This window comes from Hyalella azteca, unplaced genomic scaffold, assembly GCF_000764305.2.
Source record: "Hyalella azteca isolate HAZT.00-mixed unplaced genomic scaffold, Hazt_2.0.2 contig16892, whole genome shotgun sequence".
Lineage (NCBI taxonomy): Eukaryota > Metazoa > Arthropoda > Malacostraca > Amphipoda > Hyalellidae > Hyalella > Hyalella azteca.
The window spans coordinates 160,036-171,121 of record NW_025946698.1 but is presented as its reverse complement, the minus strand read 5'-3'; the positions used below and the strand labels follow the sequence as shown (position 1 = coordinate 171,121).

At 37.4% G+C, this 11,086-nt stretch overlaps 1 protein-coding gene across 1 annotated transcript; it reads right to left on the bottom strand.

Annotated features, from left to right (window-relative positions):
• Positions 1–4,236: 4,236 nt before the first annotated feature.
• Positions 4,237–7,461, bottom strand: LOC108675631. The gene is made up of 4 exons (XM_018163661.2): positions 7,249–7,461; positions 5,917–6,063; positions 5,108–5,231; positions 4,237–4,835 (listed from the first exon to the last, which is right to left on the bottom strand). The coding sequence occupies exons 1-4, from the start codon at positions 7,328–7,330 to the stop codon at positions 4,739–4,741; spliced, it is 450 nt and encodes a 149-aa protein (XP_018019150.1). The 5' UTR covers positions 7,331–7,461; the 3' UTR covers positions 4,237–4,738.
• Positions 7,462–11,086: the final 3,625 nt, after the last annotated feature.

Here is an 11,086-nt window from a genome sequence, read left to right as displayed (position 1 = left end):
GCTTATAAATGCAGGTATCGAATTTAGTTGGGGCATATTAAATATAAATTAAAAATTATATGTGGCTATTATTGCGGGGATATAATTCGAGCAACAAATGAGAAAAATTTTCATGAAGCAGATTTATGAACCTCTCAACTCTAATCAATCATAGAAAATCAAAAATAATCACTGACACCTGAAAATTATTTGGACTGGACTCCTTTTTCTTGAAGTGTTACCTCGCGAACTCAGAACTGGGCGTGGAGACTGCCGGGGTTTTCTCTTCATCGCTCCTAATCCTGCGCTACGGAGGCGAGGCACTGGGAGCACGTCGCCGCTCGGTGCGACCTGCACGACAGCTCCCGACGCTCTGACGCCCTCCTGACGCCGTGGCTCGAGGGCTGCGAGGGGTGAGGGCTGCGAGGGGTGAGGGCTGCGAGGGGTGAGGGCTGCGAGGGGTGAGGGCTGCGAGGGGTGAGAAATGGAAGAGGACAGGAAGTTATGCTCGAAGAGGCTGAGGTTAGGGTTGAAGAAAAGGCGTGGGCGAGAGACTGGTCAAAATTACGTAGGGCCGTATTCGTGTCAAGAGTATTCGAGGGAGAAAGGTAGAGCGAGAGCTAATCCAGCGAAATAAATGATGTTATAATTATTAGAATTTTAATAAACATCAGCCTTGTATTTCAATGAACTTATTTTTCTGAATACTGTTTTATTTCGAAGCTTTAATATACTGCTACTCCAAAAAAGTCACTATTTTCTGTAGGGAGCCACAACTTTATTTCATTCGATATCACACATTTTATTTCCCCGGGGCTTTTGTCCTATGATAGAGGAAATGATTCAATTTTCTCTAATTTTCGTCGGTGACCGGGAGCCGAGGAATAACCATATAATTTACGTCACCACTTTCCTTATACAGTGGGGGGAAATAAATATTCGTACACTTGAAAAATCGTATTTTAATGTATGTAAGTACACAAACCTAACAGGAAAAGTAATTTAAATTATGTATAGAGACGCATAGCATTCAAAAATACTATCAAAAGAAATTAAATCTCAGTGCAACAAAAAACAATGCAACATGTTCACTTTTCGGGTGAAAAAAGTATTCGTACAAAACAATAAATCCGCATTATTTTAATTGTTGCCTTGAGATTTAATTTCTATTGATGCTATTTTTGAATACAATGCGCCTCTATACATAATATAAATCACTTCTCCTGTTCAGTTTGTGTACTTACATACATTAAAATACGATTTTTCAAGTGTACGAATATTTATTTCCCCCCACTGTATGTTCAAGTTTCAGTGGGTAAACTTGCGTCTTCAATGATGCAAATAAGTTCCTTGATGCATTGTAATTTCACAATTTATGAAATACTTGGACTAGTAGCATACTTGTCCCAAAAAAAAAATGAAATGCATAATCAGTTATATTCAATATCCCCAAAAGTTGGGAATATTTCTCAAATGGAATGCCTTAAAATGTCTGCTTCAATGCTGATATTATATTAAATATATTTATCTGTATTTTCAAAGTTTGTCAACGAAAGTGTGAGTTCCGCGCCTCAAGCTACAAGCTTTGGGTATTTTGCTTCATACTCTCATTTCCTATTGTAAATTTCCAGCACGATATCAGTGATATTAGTGAAAAATCACGATCAAAAATCACTATATGGATATCATGATACTTTGTTAGCTCTTTCACCGGTATAAATTTGGCACTTGTAAATCATGTGTAACATCCAATCGTGTACTTCAGTAATATGTGTGAAAATCACATGATCAATGGTGCATGAATTGTGTTGAAATTGAATGGTGAACCTCAATAGTGTTTTCAATGAGTTTAATTACCTCACGGGTATAATCATCATCACATGTCAAGTTGATCTGCACAGTAAATACATCATAGGCCTTCGAATTTTTTTATTAAAAAAATGTATGGCGTATCAGTTATCATCAGTGACTGAAAATTAATTTGCAGAAAAACATAAGGTTCTTTTTGACATGAACTAGCTTTTTTGTGGTTCCATTACTTCACATCTTAAAGTGAGACCATGAATAAATTATAAGAAATTAGTTTTCTGCAAGAAATGTTTCGCATTAAGCCTCGGATCTTTGGACGATAAAGCCGGATCGCCGCTCAAGAATTTAATCAGAGTTGGCTGTGATGGAGTGGTGGTCGGCAAAGCGCTTATTACCTCGAAGTCAGCTATTCCCTCTCTTCCGGAAATGTTCGGAAGAATTTGTGGAACTCAAATCACGGATCAAATTTATTCATCTTAGAGTTTCGGCAGTTGAACAGTTCTGAGCCTCTGCAAGCCCTCATGCATTTAGTGACGGCATTGGACTCACGTCGTTATCAATTTCAAAAACTGAAGCAGAGACTAATCATTGTTGAAAACTTGATGTCTTAGATAAACAAATGTCTTTAAAAAAAGGCCAAAGATTTGTCATTAATATATGTGTAAATGAATAATTTTGTCATTATACGTATGTGCTCAAATCGTCTTGAATCCTTTTAAATTGCATGGTTTTGACGCATTGGTGAAGCTGTAAGCAAAGTCGGTTCAGAGTCACATATAAGAGAAGGTCAGCTATGGCGGTGGAGCGAGCACGACCCGGCCATTAGGTCACGTCGCTTTATATTCTGCCAGGCAGCCGCACAGCCTCTGGAATGCCCTCATCTGAACTCAATTTTGGCGAGTCTTTGTGTGGGGCTCACAGCAAAATATGTGGCGGCGATCTCAATGGAGGCGGCGGCATGAGGCCTGCCAAAGAACGGCATATGAATTGACTGCGTTTGACGAAAGAAATTTTTCAAATCCAGGTGCGTACACAAAAATATTTTAATAAACTTTGAAAATAAGCAAAAAAAAATAAAATTTTTCAAAAAATTTTAACTTGAAAAAATCATGAATGGACGGTAACAAATTTCTAAATAATATTGTACACCCTATGTGACCAAAGAAAAGGAACACTGACACCAAAAATAAAATGTATAAAAAAAAATTTTAAAGACCACGTTTTTCATGTGGACTCAAAAGTAGAAAATAATTTTTCGGCCTCTGCTGATCTCTGTTTGCTTTCATTCTCTTGGTCTTTTGTATTTCAGTTAAAATATTTTACAACATCTAAAACGAAAAACGTGGGGCGCATATGTATTTAATTGTTTGGTTAGTTGGTGAAATATCGATTGCAAGATTTGATCATCACAGACACGAAAGCGAGCTAAGAAAAACGTGGTAAAAAGCAATAATCGCGGCAATTTCAAGACTTGAAATATTTCTGGATTTTTGGAAAGTCAAGCATTGCTTTACGATGCTCCTATCATACATTACATAATACATTCGCTCCTTTTGAAAGATGATGCTACTAAGAATGTGAACACCTTATCTGTGGTCTTCTTCTGAATGGAAATCCAAGTTACTGTGTTTTATATCATCAATTACGTTGGTACTACAATGAAGTGAAGCTACATCGCTACATGTTTCAGTTTCAAATTCCTATTTAGCCTAAATTGATCGTTTGAAACTAGCTAACATTGTTTGTATAACATAATACAACATACAACTTCGTGTGATGATGGCTCTCATTCAGTTACTTGAATTCTATTATGAGAATTTAAATTTTGTTTTTCTTTTTTCATTTCAATAAACCTATCAGGATAAGCTACACATTGGTCGTGATTTCGAGCTTAATATCAAAATTCCAAATTATTTTCATTAAACCAAATACACACATCTATCTTATAAAAGTATCTTTAATACTCAGAAGGTGCGGTAATTCTAGCTCGGGTGAGTCAAATTCTGACAACTCATATTTTAAGTAGACTGAAGCCGAATTGACATTCGATTATACTACAAATTATACGCAACTGATTCAAGTTAAGAAAACATGAGGTCATTTTGCGTGTGTACAAATGTTCAACTAATGGACGACCAAGAAATTAAGCTGCCATGAATGTGAGCATATAACCAATTGATTGACTTACAAATTATTGATGACCGCCATATACACTTGTGTATTATTTGTGGTCTGATAATTAACTCCGTAAATGATGTTTATGATTAAAGAAATAATTGCTGTTCTTCCAATGTCTCCTGATGATGCCTTCATGTGGAATCTTTATTGCTTTTTTGATATGTAGCATGTAATGATATATAACCGAACGTTCCGCAATAAATGCACATGAGTAGCCTTTAATCACGTATTCAGCAATCATGAGGTTAAAGGTTAAATAGTTCATTTAGCTCAGAACTAATTTTACAATATATTTATCAGCATTACATTAAAGAAAAGGATTTGTAAGTGTGGGTCTCAGGGATACTAATGCTTCTCGTAAATGTAACATCGTGAGATACACAAATTCAAGATATTAATAAATCTATAGCAGCACAAGAATGACTAGACGTTTCAGTTCAAAACGAGAACATCATAATAAGAACACAGAGATTAATCTCTCCAAAGCTAAGTTCCGCAACCAAGTCCCTATAATCATAATCTCGTATACACCCATGATCGAGATCAGCACAATCACATCTCACATATCAGAAGATAGTACAGAGCAGCAGGGCGGTTATAAGTGTCTTGTTTTGATCGGCGCATTTGCCTCCTGCATGGATCGAAGTACGTGCAAAAAACTTCGAAGTGGGCCGAGTGAACGAATGACTTCAAGCCAGAGAAGATCAGTCTTTGGAAACATCAGTCTCTGTCCGCTCTTGTCTTGTCCCACTTGTGTTGACGAGCAAAGACTTTAGTGAAACTTGAACATGTCGTAGGCAGTAGAAGGGAATCCTGTAGCTCCCTTCTTATTCTGGCTCTTAGCTACGAGTGCCTCCGCCATGCCGTTCCTGAAAATTCAAAACATAGAGATTGACATTAATTAAACAATTAATTATTTAAAAGACGGACATAACAACCAGATCCTACTGATTACTCTTTTTAAATTTACGCTTATATCAAAACAGGTTATTTTGTTTTAACATCGGACCTATTCCTTAGGTGTTTCAATATTTATTGTACTCCAGCACGAAATTTAAACAATGCATTGCAGACTGACAGCGATAAACTCTCTGAGATTGCCCTCTTGAAACGCTAGACTTAGTTCTAAAATTCCACGCACTCGTTCACTGCCTGAGTGAAGGAAGGGTCGCAGAGCTTCGACTTGAAGTTGTGTACGGAGTACTTGTTGTACATGCCCCAGATGCTATTCATCATCTTGCTGTTGTACATCATTGGGCTTTGGCCTGAAATGATAGGCAATTAGTTTTGAGAAATGAGTGATGTGCATTGTATCTATTAATATAAATAGTGAGTGTTTTTACAGTAATAACATAAACTATCCTGTTTTACTACATTTTGGATATTTTAAATGAGTAGAGAAGAAGAAAATTCGTAAAAATAAAATGAGAATTTTTTTATTTACCTTGCTTCATGGTCGAATTCATCTTAATAAATTATTTCTATTTCAATATTGCCTTCAACAACACTTCAAGAATCATCGGAGCAACTCATTTTCCCAACCTTGTAGGTGCTCTTATCTAGAGTAGATAAAGATGCATTGAAATGACTACCTTCAAGTAAATCAGAATACCTTTTTATCCTTGGCTAACATGATTAATAAATCTTAATGAAGGAACAAATCCTGTTTCTACTTCTATATTGCCAACACCAACCCCACAAAAACAATTAAATGTAGATTTATTTGCACATTCCTGCCAATCTAGCGGATAAAATGCTCTTTAGAATAAATTAGATAAAATAAAAATTAAAATGTACCAATTGCTTCTATAAGAATTATTTTTCCCACTTAAATCGAAACTTTTTATCGCACTTCTGTTTCGTATATATAAGCTGAACGAACACTGGATTTCATGTACCAAGTTGCCTAAATCTCAGATTTCCTGGAATGATCACAACGCTGGACCATACCTGAAGCTATGGAGACTGCCGGTGGTTCTTCCATATACGCCGACGGGGGTGGTGGACTGGAGCCCTGAGAACGTCTCTTCTGCTCGGCTTTCACCATCTGCATTGCGTATGGCATCGACATGCCGGCAACACAGTTTGTACAAACTCCTGCACAAAATACAAAGGATTAATTCATGGTCAATAACTATGTAGTGAATGGAAACCATGATGATAATCACTTATTGCAGACAACTAGTCTTCTTTTCTAGTAAATAATCTTGAATTCGATCGCTCGCATGGGAGCTTCAATAGATGGATAACCAAAGCAGTCGCGAAAATAATGTTTTGGCCAAGGTTGCATGATGGCCTAAAAACGGCCAAGTTCACGAACAAAAAAAGGCCAAAAAGGCCTATAACTCAATATGTACTGGTTTATTTGTAAGTTCCGGTTTAAAAATTCCATTTATTTTTTTTATAGTTTTTAAAATTTAATTAGGAAGTACCCCTATCATAGATTTTTGCCACCCCAACGCAATTAAAAAAAAACTAAATCGCGGAATTTTTCCGGAAAAAAATACCGCCTGGCAACCCTGGTTCCGGCCACGCATTACTTTATGATGTGATTCTCAAACATAATATAGGACAAAGATTCAACATAAAAAATGTTACATGGGAAGCTGAATTTACCGGAAACATCAAGATCTTTATAATCGTTCGTAGCTTGTTCGATCAAGATCGCTAGTTTTCCTTCTTCTTTCTAGCTCAGCCCCGATCACCCGGAAATATTAATGTTAAATCAATGAATGCATTAATAGCTCTGTTGTTTGCAATGTTAATCATGCGATGCGATGGTGAATTCGGCCGATCAGAAGGTCATTGCATTAATAGCTCCATTATTTGCAACGGTGATAACACGTTGTTTGAGTGAATTCGTCCGATCAGAGGGTCATGTCAAGCACCACGCGTACGTGATGGCAGTGGCTCGGGTTAACTGGTTAGACCAAAATGTTGGCCCCCGCCATAGCTCGAGCAGCTGGGATCACGTCCGCAGCTTAGATGCTGTACCTGCAGCTGCTCACTTATCTTGTTCACTCTCTACGATCGCCAATGCGGCAGAGAACAACTGAATGGGGCTCATCTATCACGATGAAAAATACCTTTTTTGACAAACAAATCAACATGGCTAAAGCAATGGAAGCTTCTCAAATTACCAATGTAAAACTACGCTGGAACAGAAGTGTGATTTACCCTCTGCATAAATTTTGCAAGTATATCCTTGTCCGTCCGTGCTTGAAAAAAGAGCCTAACAACGATTCTATGGTTAAATTTTACGAATTTGCGTCTTACTCTTACCTGATCTGATTGCAGAAAATGCAGCAAAAATGCAGTCCGCCCCAAAACCACACCGTCCGTGATCACTGTTGAACACGATCATAAAATTAATGAAACTTCGTTCTCCACCACAAAAGTTAAACGAGGGCTGGGAAAATATCGTACGAGATTCAAGTCACTGGTTCTCTTGTCGATCGCACTTGAACAGACACAGAAAGGTTCTGGGGCCAGGAGCCTGGTATTTATACTCGCCCTTTACCAGCCCCTAAAAACCAGTCTTGCTTGATTTTCGCCTCATCCAAGGTGAGCAGTAACAACAACAACGAGAGCAAGAGTTGCTGTCGCTGGGCAGAAATCTTCTTAAACCTTAAAGGGGGGCGATCAAATACGATGAAGTCATGAATCCTATCGTTTTCGCTATATTCACACAGTGAATCAAGGTGAAAGCTCCTGACCGTGCACGACGTTGACGCACATAGTTATATAAATCTGTTAAAGGCGACATATGTTTAGAGACTCGGGTAAAAAAATTGGTTGTGAGACTCGTCATGAGCTGCTGAAAATTTGGCCCTGAAGTAGCGGCATAGATGGTATTAGGACATCACAAGCGACAGGACAAGGTATGGAAATCTGTAGAAGTTTGGATTATAACGACAGTTTTATAAACAATGTCTCCACATTCAACTACCGGTAATAACAATATTATGTCTCACATCCTATTTTGTAAGAACTAACCAATTTGTTCGGTAGACATCAACTAATTCTAGAGCATAACTTCCTTGTACGAGCAGACGTCAGTGTAGTAACACTCAATGATGTGCTGAGTAGCCATGTATGAAATTCGCTGGTGCTTCGGGGTACCCATAGCTGCAACAGGGCCATCTACATGTATGAAGGTCGGAGCTCCTCAGCCAGAAAAACTATGGAAGTATACTGAAAAATTTATTTGGCTTCCGTGATGTCCAGATGGCTACGTTTCTGTCTGCGTCATTCGTCAAAAAACACAAGCCAGCGCATACATCGGTTAGGCTCGGTAGAAGATCAGGAGGGCGAGTTTCTTCGACACTGACATGGATTTGATCACGTGCCCAACTTTTGCCTGCACGTGTTGAGCGCGTGATTATTTAAATACATAGGAACACTTTCCATTTCTATTTTGAGCTCAGTTGTGTGGGAAAGCAAGTTCAAGGACGGGTATGCATCTTCCAAGTCAGAGTAAAGACTCATGGAACGCTCTTTTTTTAGTAGTAGGTCAGTTAACTTGGTTAAACGGTACTATTGCAAGCCCAAAAGGATTAAATATAAGTGTGCGGTTTGGGATACGTTAGTGACATACCAAGGGCCAAAAGTTCATTAAAATTCTAAAGAGAACTTTACTGTCTCAGTGCAAACTTATCGTTCGGCATTCATCAATCAGCAATATCGATTCCAATAATTTTCCATCGATGATTATTGAATGTTGGGGCCCTCAATGAAGAAAATTATTTTTTATATGACACGCTGAAAACCTTATCACACGAAATCTCACGTATTCTATTGATGTCATCTCTGTTTATGTTGCGTGTAAACGTAAGATTTAAACTTGTTCCTGAGCTAACCTGTGTACTGGCAATTTTGGCATCTCGGCACGCCTTTCATTGGACCTAATCGACAATTCTCCGAACTCATGCGAATGGTTTTTACTTAACAAAGAGCCTAGCTATCTGCTGGACCAAACCCTTGCTTACGTCAGCCAATCTTAACATAAGCTTTTAATGAGGTTAGCAATTCATTATCTATTAGCTTCCGTTGAGAAACGCTTTTACGTTTGGTTGGGTATGATGCGATTGTATTTTCTTTGATAGTTGCAGATAATCGTGCACGCTACATTTATGCAGCGTTTTTCGTTTCGGTCGCTTATTACAAAAAAATGTATAAGTTGATTTCGTCAGGGCCATGTAAGGAAAGAATTTTTGGAAGACATGCTTTGTTTAGCGGACTTTTCGTTGGCTGGCAATACTATACTGCGCGATGTGAATATTTTTACAGAAACACGTCATGCAGCCATCGCGCAGGATATTCGAGAACCTTGGTATCAAATATTCATTCCTTTGTCAAGTGCAACAACGTTAGTGCTACTCATTGCTTATAATTTAATGAATTCAACATAGCACATGTACCAGAACGTACAACCACATTGTGATGGTGTGGAATTAAGCCAGTTACCACCCATAAATTATCAGTTACCACCCATAAATTATAGCTTAAACATCGCTGTTGCTTACCCCACTTTACCTTTCTTCGAATACTACCGCATCGTCAATGCCACTGATTTTGTCGATTGTAGCCCACAATCAATAATTGTTAGTACTTTTTTGGCTGGGAGATAAAAAACGGCAACGAATGCGTTATTTGAGCAACAAATACCAACAATATCTTCTACAAGTATCGTACATATCGATGACCTATATCAGTTGACCCTATTGAAGACTACAAATGCACACTCATATGTTATACTGTAATTTGATTGGTGATGGAGTCAAAATTGTAACCGCTTAGTTTAGTTCCAGTGAAATATATTTATTTAAACGTACTTCTCTACTTAAAAATAGCCAAAGGCTCAAAATGACCTGGAAATGTTTTGCTTCAATTTTGTGTCATAAATAATTTCATTGAAAATACTTGACGAAGCAACTAAAGTCCATTCATCTATTTATATATGACGTGTACAGCGTTACGCGGAGGTACTATCACGGAGGTTGCGTTCTGGGATGCCTCCACGATGCCCAAATATCCGTAGAAATGAAGATAACAATTTTTAAATTTATTCATCATGTATTTGTAATTAATATGCATTTATGGATGTGCATAAGAAGTAAAATATAGGTTTTTACTTCCAACAAATATATTACCTCAATTCACCCGATACAGCGATACTTGTATATCGATCAGAGTGTGACGTCAGCAACATCATTATTACCTAACCTGGATCTATATGTGGTGCCGGTCATAGTTGAATTAATACAAATTAATTCAACCATGGTGCCGGTATTCTTCTATCGAATAGAAACTGTAAGCTTTGAAAAAAAAAGGAATGCTGTAATTTGCTTCAATAGTTCCGTAAAAGGATATATAGTAATAATATTCAATGCGAGTTTTGTCTTTTGGAATAAAAACGGATTTGTCGATAAATGTCAAATTTTCATGATTTAACTAACATGTTCTCGATTATTATTTTTTAATATTAATATTAATAAAAATACATTAATATTTTTTCTCTTCAGCTCAAAGAATTACAATGTACGCTTTGCCACTGGACAGTAATTTTTGTACTTCGTGTCGCCATTGCCTGTGATGGGTGTCAAAATTACAGGAACTAGCGAGTCGTATTGATTCCCGAACAAATGAGCATCGAGCCAAAGGTATTTATTACGTAGTTTTATGGCACTTAAAATGACTTCTGATGGGACAAAATGGTGCTCTTCAAGCCAATGAAGAAATTTATCCACACAAAAATTCCTTTCAACAGTAAAATGATACTATTCGACTACGTATTAGCTAGATTTTGGCAATTTAACTTCAATTTCTATGATAGATGGTTAGAAAATAAGAGTACGGCGAAATAAGAACCGGGTAGTAGATTCAGTAAGCATCAATTTACTCGGACGAGAAGGGGAGTGAGTAAACCATGATTATTTCAATTCTCAAACAAATAATCAATTAAATTCAAAAGACATCTGAAGCTGACTGAGCTGGACGTGTGCAGACGTTAGGTACTACGTAAATTAGTTATCAAGCGCGCTAGACGGAAAGTATTGCGCTGATTCGATCTACTTTAACTTGAACGAATTCAGCTAATTGTCAATACTTTTGTTAAATT

Excerpts from the sequence above, each read along its gene's own strand:
- LOC108675631 (XM_018163661.2), bottom strand. The coding sequence starts at position 7,330 with ATGATCGTGTTCAACAGTGATCACGGACGGTGTGGTTTTGGGGCGGAC. Across the intron at positions 6,064-7,248 it reads ATTTTCTGCAATCAGATCAG|GAGTTTGTACAAACTGTGTT; the intron begins GTAAGAGTAAGA and ends TATTTTGTGCAG. Across the intron at positions 4,836-5,107 it reads TTCACTCAGGCAGTGAACGA|GAACGGCATGGCGGAGGCAC; the intron begins GTGCGTGGAATT and ends TTGAATTTTCAG.